Source organism: Cannabis sativa, chromosome 2, assembly GCF_029168945.1.
Source record: "Cannabis sativa cultivar Pink pepper isolate KNU-18-1 chromosome 2, ASM2916894v1, whole genome shotgun sequence".
Taxonomy (NCBI): domain Eukaryota; kingdom Viridiplantae; phylum Streptophyta; class Magnoliopsida; order Rosales; family Cannabaceae; genus Cannabis; species Cannabis sativa.
The window spans coordinates 14,273,528-14,295,164 of NC_083602.1; the positions used below are offsets into that span (position 1 = coordinate 14,273,528).

Below are 21,637 nucleotides of genomic sequence, written 5' to 3' on the forward strand. Positions count from 1 at the left end.
TTCTAAACTCAAACTTGAGCAATTCCCACAAACATGCATTCAAACCTAGTTAATTCTACTCAAATATGCATGAAATCACCTCTGAAAACTATTAGAAACTACAGCAACAACACAATAACAGAATCACTATATTTTCCTCCAAAAACCACATTTTTGCATAGAAAATTCAAAGCTTTAAACAATCTATCCAATATGCTTTCAAAATCACTTAAACAACCCTAATCTAACATGCTTAAACTCAGAACAACAACCAGATTTCAGCAGCAACAACAACAACTATTCAAGCATGCATTTCATCAATTTTCATAAAAATCTCAAGAAAACTAATTAGAAAAAGCTAGACAAGAATTACCTTGATTAGAGACACACTAACTAGCTGAAATTTACTTGAAATTGAAGAGGAAAAATCACCCTTGAAGCTGCCTCAAATGGCCGAAAAGAGAGAGAGAGAGTTGAGAGAGTTTTCTTTGAGAAAATGTAATTTTTCTAAGTTTGGGAAAAATGAAATAAAAGCTATAAAATCCCATTTTATTCAGCCAACAATTAAACACTTAAACATTTAAATTTTCAAATAAAAAGTCATTAAAAGACAAAACACTAATGGGGCAAAAAGACCATTTTGCCCCTCCACCATAAAATCATGAAAATCATACTAAAGGGGTATTTTTGGGACATTCTAAATTCCCGGCCATTCCCGACATTCCCAATGTCTAAAACCCGTCCCCAAATTACTAACATACTAAGTTGTGATTTCTACTGAGCCAAACGCCGAGTTCCAAAATACCGGACACCGGAAATGCAAAATATAAAAACTACTGATGACATAATCATGCATTTCTGAATTCCATAAATAACAGTAATAAATTATTTAAATAGCTATAAATAATTTCATAATTAAACATAAACAACTGATAATTTCCAAATTAACTAAGCGGGCTTTACATCAAGTGTAGTGTACTTGACTAAACCCAAATTACAGGAACTGTAAGTCTGTGGTACGCAACTGCTTTCTCCACCATTACTTCCTTTGTGTTCATAAAGTATTATGCATCATCATTTTTACTATATGTATTACTCCTCTAGGGATACTGAATTCTTTACTGCTTATTAAGTGTATTTGAATATACAGAAGACATATCTTTAATTCTATCCAAAAGTAATAGAGATAACACAATTAAGAACTTTCTTCAGTTTGAATAACTTTCCAGTGCTTTTTGAAAGCAACAAAGTTGTTTAACTTCACTGGTGGAACTAAATTATTATAGATTTTACATCCTTCTAGAATAATTCCTCCACCCCAGAGTAACCACCATCTCGAATAGGTTATGAGTTGGTGTAGATAAAAGGATTCTAATATACACCCCTATCATCTAACATATAGGTCACTTTCATAATTCTTTCTTGATTGTCTCCTAATATTCCTTATTTGATTACATTTTAGATGACTCTCACTCAACAGTGGGAGTCTGGTTAAACTCGTACATAGGAGTATATTTAACCTCTCACTATTGGTTCTTAGGGGCCTCTTGTTGTGACTTATTATCTTAGTCTGAAATAATAAGTTTCTTCTAGACTAAGTCATTAACATAGCAATCAAGTTTTAACATTAATGTAAAATACTTGCTTAAAATTAAGTAATCATTAAAGATACCATAAAATTTTTCATAAGGACTAGGGATTTTCCCTAAGTCATTCGAATAGACATTGCAAAATATTCTATCTTATCCTCATAATTCTAATAAGTTATTTCTACCCATATGAACGGTTAGATTTACTTTCTTAGTTTTATTTAAAGTTCCATAGTATGCTATCAATAGTGTCATCCAAATAAAGATGGGCTAGAATTTTAAAATTCTCCCACTCAGATAAGGTACCGTGATACTATGTCCAAGAATTTTATTGGTATCATTTTCTATTACTACAATAACATGTTAATTGGAACAATTACATGATCATGAATTAGTGCTATTGGTTTGCTAGTTCGTTTATTATATTATATCTATGTCTAATCAAAATATGTGTGCCATAGAGATACTGTGGTGTATTAAGTATAGTCTAAAGTTCAAAGTTAAAGTATTTGAACTACATATATCAATCACTTTTTTCACCCCTAAGTGTTATCGAGATACTGTGAAGCTATGAATATAATCTAGAGTTCAATAGATATAAAAGATCGTTGAACTGCATATATTACTTCTTAACTTTTTCCACCCCTATCAGATCAAAAAATATTTTATTAAACAAAATCTTAATAATTGCTTAAGAAATGACAATTATTCATAAACATTGAATTTAAATTCAAGTGTTTATGTGGTATTATCTCTTTGCAGAGAATAATATACCATGGATTTATATCAATAATAAAACATAAACACATACAAAACATGATAAACATATAAATATAATTAGTATTAACATACAAGTTAAAGTAAATACGAAGCTCAATTTCATAAAAGCAATTCATTATGAAAATTTCTTAAAGAGAAAATTTTATTAATAATCTCAAAAATGTCATAATGAATTGTCTGCATAAATATGAAATAGGGAATAAAATCCTAAACTAATAATTGAATTGTCTAAACTGTTTATAAACTAAAACAATTAATTCAAAAATAAAGAAGATCCGAGCTTCATCTTCACTTGTACAATCTCCACCAATCTGTCCAACTGTTCGACTCAACTCGTTAGGATAACAATCTAAGTTTAAGCAGTTGGAGCTGAAAATAAAAGAAAATAAACATGGTTAGTAGATCCAGAATTAATAACCCAAGGGGATAATAATTCTCTAAAACACATGGAATTATAACAAAGATAGAAATACCTTATTTCATTGCCAAAAACTTAAACATTGGGGTTTCCAGTGGCCCTTTTTGTTGCAATAGAAGCACTTTCCTTTTTGCTTTGCCTTTGAATCAGCAGCCTTTATATTCTTATTAGTTGTGTTAACAGCTTTAAGAGGCTTCTTACTATTCTTCCACTTCTTCTTTTTGCTGAGTTTCGAAGTAGAGGCAATGTTTGCCTCAGCCTTAGTCGTACCATTAGCAGTGTCAGAACTAGGAGCTTTGTTTCCTCCATCTGTGGACCTCCAATAAAATTTTCAAATGTCTAAAGGTTGTTGATTAACTCGTGGAAGTCAAAAGTCAACTTGTTCATGACATAGTTTGAGGTGAAGGGCAGAAAAGTTGGAGTCAAACTATTTAAGATTAAATTTACTTGAGTTTCCTGATCTATAATAGATCCATGATTCTCAGCTTCCTAGAAGTAGCTTGCCATCTGGAGTAGGTGATCACGCAAGTTCTGATGAGGTTTCATCTGTGCATTGATAAAATTCTTGGTCGCCTCAAACTGAGCTTAATCTGACGCCATCTGGAACAATTCTATCAACTGGTTCATGATATCTATAGCTGTGAGAGTATTGGCAAATCTTGTTTTTAAGGTGTCGACCATGCTAGACAGCATAAAGTACCTAGCTTTGTTGTTAACATTCTGCCAACGCTCAAACTTTTCTTTAACTGCCTTGGTCGCATTCTCACCTGGCTGCTCATGAGCCTCTTCAGTCTACACAAATAGGGCATTTTCACCTATGAGAGCAATATTAATGTTCTCTTTCCATTTGACAAAGTTAGCTCCAAAGAGCTTGTTGCCAGTCAACAATGACACCATGGGGTTGTTCATAGTCATATTGGGTACTACAAATATCAATAAATAGTAATCAAATAAGGTTTAATACAAAATCATACACATTCAGAAATTATTAAGCACAGAAATTATTAAGCACTTAGCAAGTAGGAATGACAAGTGAAAATACAAAAACAAACAATCCTAAATAATTTCTAAGGTTTCTAATAAACTGATACAGTGCTTCGTATTGGGCGAGAGTCAAAGATATCATTCGTTGAATAAAGCAGTCAACTCAACTAAAATGGACACCATTCTAGTAACATTTTATTCGATCGAAAAGAGAATCCGACGTTGCTTCGTTTTAGTCGAGAGTCAAGGTCATTCTTATTTCATGAGCTTTTATCATTGTTTCATACCTTGTAAGTCCTACTCTTAGCAGCCACTATTCGGATGGACATTACTAAGAATAAAATACTTACAATAATACTTATCTTTCGAGATTCTACAGCGTTAAATTGCTAATGAACGTCCATATATTGGGGATGAATCTCACTAAAATAAGAACTATGTAGAACCAACAATGGAGATCGAATATCCTTATAATAAAGCTCATTATTTAAGTGTATTTTCATGTAATATTTATTTTAATCTATTTATTTTAATTATATATTTATTCAATTAAAATTACTAATTTAGAAAACTCTAAATATAAATTTTAATTTAATATTTATAGAATTATACTTAGATAAATCTAAAAATAAATAAAATTATTTTCCATCTTAGTAATAATTCCAATAAACATTATGAAAATTACTTAATTTAAGTTGGTCCAAAATTAATTAAAATTAATTTTCAACTTAAATTTAATTTTCTATAAATATATAAGGCAAAATTTGAAATTTAATGTATTGAAAAATAAACACATTTTCGAATTTTATGTATAAAATAAAATAAAATTAATCCTAAAAAATTAATCTAATTTATGTTGGTCCAAAATAAATATAATTTTCCTATTTAATTAAACTTATAAGAAAAATATCAAATATTTAAGTATCTTGAATAATATCAACTTAAATATTAATTTTTTATTTAATTAAATATAACTAGAAAAATACCATAAGTATACAGAAAATAACTATCTAGATGTTTCATTGACTAATTACTTATTTTCTAATTAAAATATAATATATTTTAGTTTATTTATTTTAATAAATCATTAATGAAAAATTTACTTGATTTAAGTTGATCTAAAATTAATTTTCAACTTTTAATCTATTTTTCAAAAAGAATTTCAAAATTATCTGCATTAAACAATGCATTTCGAAATTTAGTGGGAAAATGATTGATAAAGAAAAATAAAATATATTTTGAAAATTATTCTAATTTAAGTGGTTCTGAAATTAAAATTTCTAGCTTAAATATAATATTTTATCTAATTAAATATCCTAAAAATAACTAATATTTAAGTGTCTAAAATAAAATCAACTTAAATATTTGATTTTCTATTTAATTAAATATATATTAAATATAAGAAACAAATAATTAAAAGTATCTAGAGTAGAATCAACTTAATTATTAATTCTAATTTAATATTTAAGAAAAAAAATTTAATTTAAGTAGATCTAAAATTAATTAAAATAATTAATTTTTAACTTAAATATATTTTTCTTATTAATTAAATATTTAATAAAAATATAATTAGTTACTAAAAATAACTATCTAGAATATATTTCATTAAACTAAGGGCTCGTTTAGTTGATGGTAATGGGTCAAAAATGAATAAAATGGAATACTAATGGGCCTAATTCTTTTGTTTGGTTGGAAATAACAATTTTGGAAAAAAATTCCATTGTAATTGCTTTTTCATTTTTTATTTGGTGGAATTATAATTCATTCTTTCTCAGTTGGCAAATCCACTAATTTTCTCTCTTCCACTTTAGCCATGGGCCAAGCCCAATAAACCCTAACCCTAGAAAATTGAAGATTCACATGCCTTTGTCGACCACCATTGTGATGGTCTTCCACACTGCAATTGTCAGCCATCCTTTGCTTCTTCTTTGCAGATAACACTAAGGTAAATTTCTCTCAAACTAACTGATTTGAGTTTTCATGAATGGTACATTATATACAAGTTTGATTTTGTTTGTGTATTGAGTTCGATTTTATTTTATACGCGTGTAAAATAGATTATTTGAATATTATTTTTTATATTGTAAATTCTTTTGAATTATAGGATATCTTAAATAATTATAACGTATATGACTATGAGAAAAAATTAGACTAAAAAATTATTCGGAATGCCGAAATAAGTAAAGTGTGCATCAGTACATCCCTTTTAAGAGGGTCTATTGTAAAATCACTCACTCTTTTATCAAAGAGAAAAAAAAGATTGCCTAATCTAAATAAAAGTTTAGAAAATACATAGAAAGAGATTTGAAGTTCGAATCTCTCTTTTTTAAATGTCAAAAGAAAAAAATGGATAAAAGAAACGATGAGAGTAGAGATAGAATTGATAAAAGATACTCAAACATTATAAAATAGTCGTATGCTTGGGAAAAAGTCAATTTAATAAAATAATTATATATGTAATGTTTTTTTTTTTCTTTGCTAACAATTATATATGCAATGTTTTTTTGAAAATAATTATATATGCAATGTTAGTATAGGCCTACTACCCTTTTTCCGTAGATAGTTAGGTTGCCAAAAATCATTAATTTTGTGTGGAAAAAAGAAAAAGTTGCAGCCTCTTAAATGAGGTGTGTTGTTGTTAACTTTTGTCTAAAAAAAATTTGTGTGTGTTTTTGTCATATTATTTATGTGAATAATTTGTGATGTTTATATTACAATAAGTAGTTAATAAATCTTAATTTTATTATAGAATTTTGGTAAACTAGTGTATTTCATTTTTTATAGTTTATAGAGATATGAGTTTTTTTTTTTTTTTTTTATGAAGATATGAGTTTTTAATTAATACATTGATAGATATATTAATACTTTAGGTATATATTATATACTTAGTTTTGTTTGTGTGGATGTAATTTAATAAATAAAATTATTTTTTATTAAAAAATATCTAATTTAAGTGTTATTTATAAAAAAAAATATAATAATATTCAAAATTTATTGTTAATTATAATTTTAATCTAATTACCGTAATAGTTTTCATCATTTTTGAAATAATCTGTTTTTTAATTTTTTTTAGATAATAATAATAGAAGAGTAATTTGCAGTGTAAATATCTAAGTTTAACTCTTGATGGTAAATATATACCTAAATTTAATTTTTAACGGTAATAATACTTAAGTTATAATAGAATTTTTGTAAATATTTAGCTGGTAGTTTTTATGGGGAATTCTACATAGATTTTGGTTACGATTTAGGTTGCTCTGTTGGTTGATATATGAGTTGTGTAAATTAAGCTTTGCCAAAAAATAGGTAGATTCTCCACTCGGAAAGTAAAAAAAAAAATATAGATTCTCCTCATGAAAAATAAAGTGACATGATCCAATTTGATACAAATTTAGTGTCAATATCCCCTATAATAATATTGTTTATAAAAGTATCACTTCACCTTTAACAACTAAGTTCATATCTAATGGTTACACTAATTTAGTGTGGAATCTACACTAATTTAGTGTAAAATTTTTTATTTTTTGGTACAACAACTTCAATAATTTTCACATCAAATATCATATTAAATACTCTACCAAATATATATATATATTTTACTCGAATGATCTCATATTTTATATTTTTTACATTAAAACCAAAAATAGCTAGTTAACAAAATAATTAGTAAGAATTATATCATGGCTACTAATAAAAATTTAAAATCTTAAAATAATTTAATAAAATAAATATTTATTAAATTAATTAAACCCTAAATATTTTTTAAAAAAATTCTTATTGAAGTTTTATAGCTGATCCTAATATATACAACCATTTTTAAGACCATCCAAAAATGATTATACAAAAAAGAGATTACCAATAATATCAAACATATCAAGAATACCATGATTCTCAAAATATTTAAAGTCCATATAGTCAAGATTTACAAGTGATCAATTTAACTATTAAATTATTATTTTATTTAATGTTTTTTTTGGAAGGATTTTATTTAGTGTTATTATGTTTAGTTTTATAATTTAGTGTTATGTTATTTTTATTTTATTAGTATTAGTATTTTTTATTTATTTTGTATTTGCAAACATGTTAGTATTTTAAATTAATTATTATTTTTGTGATAAATTCAAACTTGAGGTCTAAAATGTAAGATTAAATTTTAAAATAAAATTAAATAAGAGTTAGAATGCAACAAAAAAAAAATTGTACACCAAATTGGTGTAGATTCAAAATCCAACACTATTAATAATGTAGAATTTGGTGCATAATTTGGTATGTCATTAGAGTAAAATGGTGTAAAGATTTCACACCAATTTAGTAAAATGGTGTACCATTGAAGATACTCTGACACTTTCTCTAAAATGAAAATAAAGAGTTTTAAAATATTTAAAGAACCATACTAGAAATATATTACAATAGATGTTTTAAATTTTTTCTTTATTTTAAAATTTCTTTAAAATTTACTATTTATGTTTAACATTTACAAAATAATATTTATTGTTCTAAACATATTTTATTAATTATTTTAGATTTTAATAATTATTTTTATATGGAGATATGTGTATATATTAATATTATATATTTAAAATAAATAAAATATATTAAAATTTTCAAAAAAATAAGATTTTGGTGATATATTTTAATGAAGCTGATATATGATGTAATGTAAAAGTGTGCTATAAAATAGAGAAAGTAGATTTTTAATAATGTATTTTAAATAATAGAGTAGAGAAATTGTTGGGTTGGGAGCAGGGGCAGACCCAGAACTAAATAGTTGGGGGGGGGGGGGGCAATATCGAATAGCGTAATGTATAATAAATTTAAATTTCGATAACTAAAGTACATTTTAAGGATGTGTGTCAATTGTAGAAAATATTATTATTTTTAAATTTTATAAATATTTTTTACAATATTTTAAAAAATAATTAAATAATTAAATTTAAAATAAAATACGAGTGGTATTTTAAAATTTGACGAGGTTCAATTTAATATTACCAAAATTAATAAGGATATGTAATTTCTTAAGGAAAAAAAACTCATATTGATTTTAAGAATAATATAATTAGTTAATTTTACTATTATTAAATAAATAATTTACTAAATGTATTTTTAAATTAAAATAAGTTAAATTAATTATAGTAAAATAATAATAATAATACAATTATTATTTTATTATATATAATTGTAGGACCTACATTAATGTCCATAATAAAAATATATATATTATCAAAAATTATGCATTTATATCATTTTATATATTTTAATATGATTATATATACAGTAGAACCTCTATCCAAGAATACACTTGGGACCAAGTAAATTATATTCTAATTAAGAGGTTATAACTAAATAGAGTTACACTGGAAAAAAAAAATTAAAAAACTAAAAAATATCAATGTTACAATAATAACAATAAATAATTATTAATACTATATCATAATAGAAATACTTTAGAGTAAATATAATATTCATACATGTATTATAATTTAAAATAAAATTATTAATTTTACATAAATAAATTTATAAAATACATGTATATATTTTATTAAGATATAATTATTCTTATATAGATGTATACTTTGGTAATACGGGACTTAGAAAATATATAACTAATTACAATTTAGAGGTTATTCTTATTTATAACTGGCCCAAATTGGGACTTGATTTTTTTATAACAAATTAGAGGTTATTCTTGAATAGAGTATTCTTAAATAGAGGTTCTACTGTATTTATGCTTAGGGCCCTCAGTACTCTTATATGGCTAAATAGTGTTGAAGCAATCACTAATAGTATTTTAAAAAAAAGTTTTTTTTTTTTTTTTTTTTGCGGCTAAGCCCTCTCAACTATTATTCCACTGACACTTATCCTTCTTGGCTAAATAAGTGTACACTCTTATACATATGGCATGTTTATATTGATATACCTAATATTATTATTATTTAAAAAATATAAAAATCATAATTTTATTTAATTTTAAAATAAAATTTGAAATAATATAAGGTGTACTAATATAAACGTGATATATGTACAAGAGTATACACATAAATAGTCTATGGTGACAGTTAACTGTAAAAAAAAAATATATAATACTTTAAATTTGTTAAAGGTCCAATTGTTTAAAAAAATTTACGGCTAAAATTTAAGCTTAAAAAATTAAACACAAATAAAACGATAATTAAGAGAATTTAACTGCTAAAAACTCTTAAGAAAACAATTACTAAATTTCAAAATAAAACCTAATCACTGATTTTTTCTTAATTTACATTGAGGATAAGATAAGGGACCTTCCCCTAGAATGCCTTTTATCCCTCATATTTCTTATGTTTTACTTTTATTATTTAAATAAAGTTTCTGGACAATAAAAAAAAAAAAAATTGCTTAGAGCATCGAATAAAAATGTAAATAAGTGATGAAATATAACCCATTTAGTAAAAAAAAAGAAAAAACTCAAATATTATTTTATGAATATAGTTAGCTATAACGTTAAATTTTGAACTATTTCTATTTTTTATTATTATTTTTTTGAAAAAAGTAATCAAACTTTATTTAACTTTCAAACTCAGCCACCAAACATGGTAGCAAATCAGTTGGGACATCCCCATACTGAAAGTACGATCAGGGTAAGAAACAGCAGCTCTAGCTATCGTGTGAGCTACTAAATTTGCTGACCGTTTTACAAAAGAAATAGTAACACCCCTTAAATTCACAAGCAAGTTTTGACACTCTTTAATTACATCACCAAATAAAGAGATCATATGAGTTGGATTACGAATAGCTTGTACCACCACCAAACAGTCTGTCTCAAGAACCACCTGTTACCATCGTTTGTTCTTAATCCAGCTAAGAGCCTCACGAACTCCAATTGCCTCCGCTAGCTCCGGCCGTACAGTACCATGACAAAGCCGAGAGACTCCCTCAACCATAAAACCATGTTCATTTCGAGCCACGATTCCATAGCCATATGCATGACTACCCTCAAAGATTGAAGCATCCACATTAACCTTGATTTCATTTGCATTAGGTGCGCACCATCGGTCTAACCCATCCCCGACCACTAAGCCTGTCCGTGATGTCTCCAAATATGGAGCTTGAGCCGAATTCCCTTGTTCAAGATAGCAAGTGGAGAAAGCAACAATAAAAGAGGCATTCGAGGTTTTATTCTTCCATACTTTGTCATTCCTTGCACTCCAAATGGCCCAACAAATTATGCAGAAGAGTTTTCGGGTTTCAGCATTGATAGTATTTATACAATAAAACTCATGCTAAAGTTATTATATATACTAAGTATTAGTATTATGCAAACCTAATTATTAATTTAAATAATAATAATAATAATAAATTAAATCTAATACAATACAATTATACTTTTAAAATATATATAATTTAATCTAATTTAAAACTTATTTATAAAATTATGTCTATGAAATAATAAAATAAGTAAATAAATTTAGATATTTTGAACAATATAACTAATAAATTTGTTATAAAGTATGATCAATTAATTAAATTAACGTCTAATTATTTAATTTTGTTGATACTTTTAAATAATTATTTATGTTATATTTTAATAAATAAATTAAATTTAGATACTTAAAACTATTTTTTTAAAAAAATAATAATTAACTAATTAATTTAACGGTGTTAGTTTTAACTGTTAACTTTAACGAAAAAAAATTGTTAAACCAACAATTTTTGTTAGATAGCCATGTTAATATACACATAATTACATAAAACACAAATTTTTATAAAAATTTTATATTTTTACGTTCAAAGTTTTTTTTTTACATTTTTACGGTATTTTATAAAAATACAAGAAAATAACAAGAAAATTACATGAAAGTAACAAGAAAATAATAACAAAATAACATAAAAAAATAATAAACAAATAAAAAATCAACAACAAAATAACAAGAGAACAATATAAAAATACACTAAAAAATAGCATTTTACTATTTTATGTAAGTAAAATCTAAAAAGATATAAAAATATTTAAAACTCCGTACAAACTGTATTTTTGTATTTTTTTGTATTTATTTTTTTTTTTTTTGTGTTTTTTTGTTTAAATTATCCCTTTAACATAAGAGATATATTAGAGATATTTTAGTATCAACAATAAGTATTTAAGTTTTGTAATTGTATATTAAAGTATTAAAAATTAAAATAAATATATTACAAAATTATTTTTTATGTCAAATATAATATAAATGTTATATTTTTTATTTTGTTAAATAAAGATATAAAAGAACAAATTTTTTTTTTTTGGCAATATAAAAGAAGAATTGTTGGTATGTTCAAAAAAAAAAAAGAAGAAGAATTGTTGGTTGCTAAAAAAAATGAGATAAAAAAAAATAATTGTTTGTATTTTTATTTTATTTTTTAAAAAAGAAAAAAAAAAAAACCATTTTCCCGTAAAATGTTGTTGTTGTTGTTTTTATTATTTATATTATAGTTTTAAATTCTCTTGGAATATAACAACCTGCGCTGTTTTCTTGAGAGAGTCATCCTTCAACCAAACCACATCAATGAATGAATGAATGAATGAATGAAGAATAGCTTCGAGATTGATTCTGTCTGCCCACTGAATCCCAAGTACCGCTAAATCCCAAGTCTTCAAATGCACCATTTTTTCACAGTTTGATAGTTAGTGAGTTCATACTTACCTCTCCACAACTAAAATGGCTTCCTCTCATATTCTCTGCCACAACAACGTTTTTAATCTTTCTCCCAATCCTTTTAGGAACAGGGGTCTCTCTTCCTTAAACTCAAATGGGTTTTGTTTTTTTGGTTCGAAATCTAGAATTTCGAGGCCTTCATCTCTCAAAATTGTGGTTTCTGAAAGAAGACAAGTTGAGGTTTGTTTTGGAATCTCCCATTCCTTCTCACCCTTTTGACTTCAAAATTTTCAGTCTTTATCTTGTAAAGATTATTCTTTTTGATCATTTATTACCTTTTGTGTATAAATTTGTATCCTTTTTTTAATTATTAGTTTGGTGGTTGTAGATAGTTTATGATGCTGATGAAAGGATAAACAAATTGGCTGATGTAGTGGACAAGGAAGCGCCTCTTTCTAGGCTCACTCTTTTCTCACCTTGCAAGGTTTGTCATTGTTTTTAGTAAATGGGTTTCTTGATTTATGCTAATATCAGCAGTTTTTTGATGTCTCATCATGAATGCAGATTAATGTTTTCTTGAGAATAACTAGCAAAAGGGAAGATGGGTATCATGATTTGGCATCCCTCTTTCACGTAAGTTTTACTTAAATTTGTTTAAGTTGTTGGAAAATATATGAAACATATGTGATTATTTGGTTGAAATTTTAGGTGATAAGTCTTGGAGATGTGCTTAAGTTCTCTTTGTCTCCTTCAACAAAGAAAGATTCTTTGTCAACGAATGCCTCTGGGGTACCACTTGATGATAGAAATTTGGTAAGGGATGAATGTTCCTTTGCTGCTTTTTATTTGTTGCATGATGATGTTTTTAATCACTCATAAGAGGACTTTTTTTCTTTTGTACAGATTATCAAGGCCCTTAATCTTTACCGAAAGAAAACTGGTACAAACAAATACTTTTGGGTAAGAGACCCCTAAAACAGTTTTATGTCTTGTGTTTTGTTTTTAAAGAAAGCTGCCATTGATTGATGATACCTTGTGTCATTTAACATGTTGGCAGATTCATCTTGACAAGAAAGTGCCCACTGGAGCAGGGCTAGGTGGTGGGAGCAGCAATGCTGCAACAGCCCTATGGGCAGCAAATCAGTTCAATGGTTGTCTTGTTACTGAAAAGGAATTGCAAGAATGGTCAAGTGAGATTGGTTCAGATGTTCCTTTCTTTTTCTCCCAAGGGGCAGCCTATTGTACAGGTCGAGGTGAGGTAGGTCTTTATCTTACTGTATGTTGTTCAAACAAAGATATTATAATTCTTTTACAACTCAATATTCATTTGAAAATCTATTAATCCTTTTTCTGCACCTGTGCTTTCATAAGTTAGTTTCTGTGATTGCCAAAGATGAATCTGCTAAAGTTTCCATAATTTGAATCCCTGTTGGGTACCAATTGCCATAGTTTCATGCTCAAATATTGTAGTGTAAAGCAAGCAGCCAGTTTCAAAAAAAATCCATAATTTGGCTACTGTCTTTTTTATTAAATGGAAAGCCCTATTGTACTTTTCTCTCGGCTCTTTTTTCTCATATTTGAGAAGTTGCATCGGCTTTCAGAACCAGTCAAAATGAGGGAACACAGTATACAGCCTAGGAATTTGTGTGTAGATGCATATAGCTGTGCAGTGTGTGCAATATAATTCTGTATGTCATGGGTTCTTGTGTTTAATGTTACTACTGCATAACTACATAGGGTTTTCAGTAGTGACAGTCTATGAGTTTGAATCTGACATTATGTTTTTTATTTGTTTACCTATGTATGCTTGTCTAATCTAAATAAAGGAGTTCGCATAGAGGTCTAGTAATTGTGATGAATTCTGCTATAAAATGTTCTTTGGTTGTCCAGGTTGTTCAGGATATTCTACCACCTGTACCATTAAACATTCCCATGGTTCTCATAAAGCCCCCAGAAGCATGTTCAACAGCCGAAGTTTATAAGGTAATGCTCTTTTAACATGGTGAATATTTCATCGTTTTCTTTTGATACATTTTAATGGCAACTTTTTTGTGTATTGCAGCGTTTTCGGTTGGATAAAACCAGTAATAGCGATCCTTTACAATTGCTCCACAAGATCTCAAGTGATGGAATAAGTCAAGATGTCTGCATCAATGACTTAGGTAAGTAAATATTCCCTTTTCATTTGTGATACTACACTGCAATAAACCTATTAAAGGATACGCTGCTATGAATATTTGGATGGTCATGAATATTTGAATATTTTATGTGCCTGATTGTCGAAGCTTCATGTTTTAAATATCTCAACACACATTGGAGGTCAAGAAAATATTTTAGTTTTACTGCTTAGATTCTTTTTTACTCTAACTTGAGTTTGTACTGAGTCTCAACAAGTTTCCAACTTCGATGTGCATTCTTAGAAGTATTCCTTGTTTCTTTACATGTCTAATGATGTTTTTATTTGCAGAACCTCCTGCCTTTGAAGTTCTTCCATCTCTTAAGAGATTGAAACAGCGTATAATTGCAGCTAGTCGTGGACAATATGATGCTGTTTTTATGTCTGGGAGGTATAAATACTGGATTTCTAGCTCTCATGGCTTTATGTTGCTCATATGTTCATATGCTCAATGTGGAAATTTTGAGCTATGGATTTTAAACTGTATATGAGTTCAGGGATGTTTAAACTGCATTTCACTATATGAATTTTATTAGAAAGTAAAGTCAATAGGAACATCTGGCTCGTTGGGTATCGAAAACCGGGTAAGTAAGAAACTGACTTCTCCTGACCTGACCATTTGGCCATACTGTTATAGAGTGTCTGTCTCCTGTTATGATTTTTCTTACTGGATGATCATTTTCCTACTAAGCTTATAATTAAATCGTGCAGTTAGCATCTGGAAATTTCAAATATTTCTGATAAAATTGAGCAATAAGGTTTAGATTTCTTAAGAGAAGATTTAGTTAGTAACCCTGTAACTATAGAAACAAACAAAAAAAATCATCTGATGATATTGATTGCAAGTCCTTTTGTATATAAGGGTTCATAAATAATCTTCATCAAGATGCTTGCATCAATGAATTTTATGAATGAGGGACTTGTTATGTAGTTTCATTGTATCATCTGTCACAAGAATTTTACATTTTCTCATCGTGCATGCTGCAGTGGAAGCACCATTGTCGGGGTCGGTTCCCCAGATCCACCTCAGTTTATATATGATGATGAGGACTACAAGGATGTGTTTTTGTCAGGTTAGTCTTCTAAGCTTTTTACCTAGTTTTTTTTTTTCTAGTTGTGGAAATCTACCAAATGAATGTGGATATTTTGTCATGGCTATCTGTAGTAATTTTAGTGATCTAACCTCTCATAAGGAAGGTCGTGGTTGAAAGTGCTATACTATATTATTTTGTCTTACACACTGCAAAGTGAAAAATTAAAGAGCTCCTGAGTACTAATTTCGAGTACTTATCCAAATTATGAAATATCAAAGTTGGAAATACCAAGTTAAGAGATTCTTGTTTTAGGATTTTTTATAACCCCAATTGAAAATGAATTAAGGTTATATTGATGGTAGTCATGTGTTATTTGCAAGACCAGACTGGTTATAATCTTCTATGATTTTCAAAGACCATTCAGTCTCATGGTTATTTTTCCCATAGTGAAGCCACTGAGAATTAGAGGAGAACAATTAGAGATACGCAAGTCAACCTTTAAGTTAATTTCTCTAGCTACTGATTTTTATTTCCCTCAAAAAAAAAAAATTAAAAAAAATAAATAACTAAAAAATGAAGATGTATAAAGTTGTTTTGTTATACGCAGAGGCCAACTTTCTGACTCGAGAAGCAAATGAATGGTACAAAGAACCTGCTTCAGCTAGCGCTTGTAGCCCTTCAGATGATTTCTCTCGTAATTTTTCCTCCTCTGTCGAGTAATAAGAATGAATCATAATAATAATAATGTGTGTAGTAAAATGACCATATTGTATGATTCGTTAGGTTTCTGCTATGTAATAATGGAATGAATAAAAAATAAAATAAATAGAATGATTTATATTATTAACTTTTTCTAAGAAAGTCAACATAATCTGATTTACTTCTCCATATTATTTTATTAGACAAGATTCAAGAACATGAACCCAATTTGGAGAACCAATGTATGAATGTACTATTTCGAAAGAGATTGTAGGTCTGATCATTTTCAGCAAATGGCAATTTCATTTCGATTACTTTTTATCCTCATTTATTAGACAGAAAGCAGTGTGATTTTGAAATAGATGAATTATCATTTTTTGTATTGTTAATATTAAATTTATTAATCTTTGATTTTCGACGGCTTTTTTTTTTTTTTTCCTTTTCTTAATGATGAAAATGAACGTGAAAGAGAGATGAAGCAAAGGATTTTAGATGCTTTTTTCACTGAAGGTATGTATGGACCAACAATCAACATTGCAGCATCATAAGAACAAAACACCAAATCCACGCACATTTCTGGGGTCTTTTTTTTTTTTTTTTTTCTTTTTTTCCCTCTCATTTTCTTATTTATTCATTGAATTACTTGCTTAAAGAGAAGGAGAAGAAACAAACTGTCTGGGTAAGCTAAAAAGATCTTCCCCTTCAAATGGCGATGTCCAGTCTCGAGAACCTGTGGCTGATGTTTCAGAACTTGCAACTCCACCATCCTGCCGTCCTGCCATGGAAACACCATTCACATTAGAGGAAGCCGGTCTCATCGCAGGCTGAGAAGCTGCCAACCCAGAAGCATTCGGCTCATAGATGTTGCCATTGCTCATGTATGAGGCAATTGATAACCCATTCGGCCTAGTTGAGGGCATATTTCGATCCAGTGTCCAATCTATGTTGGTGTAGTCTAACTGCAGCATTGAGCTACTAGTACTCCAGTCTACTGGAGAAGATGCTCCCGAAGAGCCAGCTGAACCCCACCCAGAAAAAAGTCCAAGGGAAGAAGCCGCAGCTAGAGTTGGGGAAGTACCTGATCTGCTACTCCACAAACCATTCCCTCTGCTAGTTCCAGGAGAATCCCCTGGACCACTGCCTGTAACAAGTTGTTGTAGTTGTTGTTGCTGGTGTTGAAATTGTTGCTGTTGTTGCTGTTGCTGTTGTTGTTGTTGTTGATACTGATATTGGTACATCTGACTTGAGCTAAGTATGTTCTGGCTGAGACTTCCAGTGCTAGTAGGAATTTGTGGCAAAAATCCACTGGGCCTCGTAACTTCTACATTACTAGTAGGATACCAACTAGCAGCTGTACCAGGAAGTGAAGAACTCATACTAGCTTGAACTTGCTTCATATTAAGGGACTGAGGACGCTGCATCATAATTACAGGTTCCCTGACTGCCCCTGTATGTAGGTTTTTTACATCATTTCCAACAGTTGCATAACGGGTTTCAGCTTTTGCTGGTAAAGAAGACACCTGCAAGGGTGATGCTAATGTATATGATACAGAAGGATTTGATGCTGCATTTGGCCACCTTTTATCAGCTGGTAATGCTGGCTGTTGAGATTTTGCCCAATCCAACTTAGGATTGACTCTTTTTAGAGGTTGCAAATGTTTACCCACTGGCTCTGACACTGTAACTGTTTGCTTGGTGTAGTTAAAATCTTTTTCATCTTTTCTTTGTTGTAATGTTTGTGGAGGAATAGATTTTGCTTGAAGTCTTAAATTCTGACTAAGTGCATGTGAAAGCTTGCCATTAATGATGGTTGGAGGATCACCAGTTTCTTCAGGCTTAGGTGGTGCAGAAGGTGGGTCTTGCTTTGATACTCTTAAGCTCTCTGCAGCCTTCTCAAGATCACCTTCACAAGCAACAATAGCTCTTTCAACCTCCTGTTTGGAGCACTTGTACCTCGTCTCCATATCTGCAATCCGAGCAAGCTCATCTGATATGTCAATTTTCAAATTACTCCCACCAAGGTTTTGACCCCTGAACTTGTCAGCTTCTTCGCCACCTTCAAAAAGCCAGTTAACTGATTCTTCTACTCTACCTTCATTCAGCATTAAAGCCATTGTTGCGCGTTCTTGTGAAAATCCCATTGCCACAAGTTGTTGAGCCAGTGCTTCAAGCTTTCTTGACATAAGATAGCCACTGCATCGCTCATGCAATTCCAGAGCTCTCCTCTCCTTTTGACGCTGATGCTTTTTCTCATTCTTCTGACGTATTTTTTCTCGTTTGTCATTGTCGGCTCCTGGTATTATATCCTGCCGACCAGAAAGATTAGATGCCTTATCTTTGTGATCTTCTGATTCACCAGACCAGCTGCCATTGTTGGAGACAGAATCATACTCAAATCCAGCTACAACAGAGCTGCCTGAATGATCATCTGACTCATCTATGTTTCGGAAACGACCATTTGTCTGGAGAGATGTCACAGGAGATGTTGGTAACACCTCAAGGGTGTGAAATGTTCCCAAAATCGGATTGTATGCACTTGCTGGGATACTACTACCAGAACTAGTAGGTACCGAAGGCTTTGTGGAAGCCTTCTGAGATTCCTTGCTGGCCTTTTTGTCTTTTGCTTTAGATCTTGATGCCGGAGACATCTTGAAAAACAATATGTTCCTGCAGTTAAAAACACGGTTTTTTATTAAATTAGATCACTATCAAATAGAAATTAGACCAGGGGATGTACTTTATTAAATCAACAACATACCACCTAATGCAAAGTTGAATATCATTATCATGAAAGAACAAAACTACGTGTACTAGCATGAAAATGGCTTATTAAAAAAAGCAAGGGTTAAACAAGTAACTTCTGGGTAGGCATAATAAAATAAAGGACCTATTCTTCCAAATAATAAGGAAGAATGAAACAAAAACCAAATAGGATTATAACATAAATTATTTGAAGTAATAGATTATGCAATATTGCAGAAGAAAGCCTCCCCTATATCAAGGAAAAAGAAAATGGCTGCCCCTTGTACAAATATAAATGCAGACAAAAATCCATAGGCACACGGAATGCGTTGAGATCATTCAAATATATTTAGGCCAGAGTATGTTCTCATCCTTGAACCCATATAAAAGCACTTAAAATCCTTGTTTGCGTTCTACTAACCAAAATAATGCCAATGTATCCGTTAAGTATTGTAACAGTTATATGATGATACCGACTTAGACCTAGATATGAACCTCAACAACACAATAAGAACTAACATCCTGGTTTGTGTTTTAACAAGGTACGCAAGTGTGAGCAAGTAAAACAAGGCAAAGAGTGCAATCAGTAAGAATACTAAATAAAAATTTAAAGAATGAATAGAAGGGCATTAAAAGGGATACACCAAAAAAAAAACTGGATCCAAACAGTAACAACAATCCTGGAGCAATAGGACATTGACCAGTCTCCTACTACCCCTGCTCCTCCAACTACAAAGAAAAGGTCACAGAATACCATTTCTGCGATCTAAATGGCAAATAAAATACATAACAAATAGCAAAACTCATACGTAGCAATAAAACCCAGCTCAAAAATCCATGTATTCTTCTGGCTATGATGACATTGACCTAGACTAGCTATAAAATTTGTAAATAAGAATCTTTCCAACAATATTTTTCAGTCTCAACAAAGTACAGCACAGGTTCACAGGAAAATTCAGCTTGCTAACAACCTTTGATTTTGTACATGTATCAGCTCTTCCATTTCAAAGTTGATTCAGCATATAAGATACTGGCATTTGCTCCACAAAGCAAAATAAAACGAAAAAATAACAAAAGATAATAAATTTGAAACCAGCGTTCAAAGACCTTCAAGTAACTTTTCCATAAATAGTGGAAAACTTGAAGATAAAAATGAAAATCAACACCCAATCAAAACCTTGAGGCCAAAAACACAACCCATATGCTATCAGTCTAAGGTTTTCATGTCCTTAAATGAAGAGCGAGACAAGCACCCATTGCATACACAACCAACTGCTTATTCGAAACAGAGATCAAGCTCTTCCCATAAATACAACTATAGAACTACAGAACGTTTCCTTTTCACAGAATCACGATTTCGCAGCTTTCTTCTATCAAATAGACTAATACTGCCAAAGTTCATTTCCAGTGAAATAATCTGTCACATTCTCACAGTCCATTCCAATACTGCCACGAACAAGCTAACCACTAGTCATGCATCACATCCAATTTCGAAAACCTCAAATCCCCACATTCACAGCGAATCCTTCAACAATCATCTAACAAAACCCACATCGTCGAAAAGCGAAGAACTATGACAGAAGAGCTGCGGATCACAGGTCGAACACTCAGCTCGAAGATCCAAGAATCCCATTTTCACAGCCACGAAAGACCAATTCCCCAAATGATTCAATTCAAATACACCGAACCTATCCCCCAACCCACCCATTTAAAAAAAAAAAACGCAAACCGGCCGAAGCAATTCGAGTTCGAATTTGAACCCTCAATTGACGGAAGAACAAGTAAGATTGACAATTTCACCATATGACAAAGCCACCATGCAAATGTAAGATATAGAGCAATTCATCCAAACATAAAACGATTTTGGCGATCAGAAAAAGAGAGGAAGAGAGAAACCAACCTGTAAATGCAGAGGTAGAGCAGTGATTAGAGGAAGAATCGCAGTGAAATGTGAATCGTTGGAAGAAAGGAGAGAGAAAGATGTATGTTCGAGGCTGAAACGGAATCGGAACGATAGAATTAGGGTTTTGAGAAAGAGAAGAGGAGAGAGAAAGACACATAAAAACCAAAAATTGTATTAACGGAAGGTTAGTAGATTGCCTCGTAGACTTGTTTCTCTTTTCTTACACTATTATTTTCTTAATTTTATATTATTATATGAATTTTGTCCAAATTTTTTTAACCGTTACACTTTTTCTTTTTTCACCTCCTTACTACACTATTACCGAAGTTTTAGTCTTATTGTCATAATAATTTAAAAGGCTACTTATTTTACACCCAAAATAATATAATTTCACCCTATTTTATTTTTAAAATATTTATTTATTTATTTACTTTTTTTATAAAAGCAACTTATCTTATTACACAATTATGTCTTATTTCGATAGTTTTTCAGAAAAGACCATCTTATAATTATAAAAACCAAACATGACACATCAGAGATGTTCAAGAAAAACAAAAGAAAATTAATAAAAAAAAAAAAAAATAAGACAATTGAGAGAAACATAAAGGTTACATATGAATTTATTTACATATTAATAACATCACTTATCTATTTTATATAAAATGTAGCTATGTAACGGAATTTTTAATTTAACAGTATTTTTAAATTTTCTACATTAACTTTAATA

General features: G+C 29.6%; 2 protein-coding genes and 1 long non-coding RNA gene across 3 annotated transcripts; 2 read left to right on the forward strand and 1 right to left on the reverse strand.

Annotated features, from left to right (window-relative positions):
• Positions 1-12,189: 12,189 nt before the first annotated feature.
• LOC115721136 (4-diphosphocytidyl-2-C-methyl-D-erythritol kinase, chloroplastic) lies at positions 12,190-16,407 on the forward strand. Its single transcript, XM_030650388.2, has 11 exons — positions 12,190-12,596; positions 12,745-12,840; positions 12,921-12,989; positions 13,065-13,169; positions 13,260-13,316; positions 13,414-13,614; positions 14,247-14,339; positions 14,419-14,518; positions 14,824-14,923; positions 15,520-15,605; positions 16,174-16,407. The coding sequence occupies exons 1-11, from the start codon at positions 12,420-12,422 to the stop codon at positions 16,284-16,286; spliced, it is 1,197 nt and encodes a 398-aa protein (XP_030506248.2). The 5' UTR covers positions 12,190-12,419; the 3' UTR covers positions 16,287-16,407.
• Positions 14,930-15,289, forward strand: LOC133034759 (uncharacterized). The gene is made up of 2 exons (XR_009686124.1): positions 14,930-15,116; positions 15,244-15,289. It is a non-coding gene; the product is annotated as an uncharacterized LOC133034759 (long non-coding RNA).
• LOC133034758 (uncharacterized) lies at positions 16,171-21,218 on the reverse strand. The gene is made up of 2 exons (XM_061110126.1): positions 20,908-21,218; positions 16,171-18,932 (listed from the first exon to the last, which is right to left on the reverse strand). The coding sequence occupies exon 2, from the start codon at positions 18,911-18,913 to the stop codon at positions 16,913-16,915; it is 2,001 nt and encodes a 666-aa protein (XP_060966109.1). The 5' UTR covers positions 18,914-18,932; positions 20,908-21,218; the 3' UTR covers positions 16,171-16,912.
• Between the last annotated feature and the right edge of the window lie 419 nt (positions 21,219-21,637).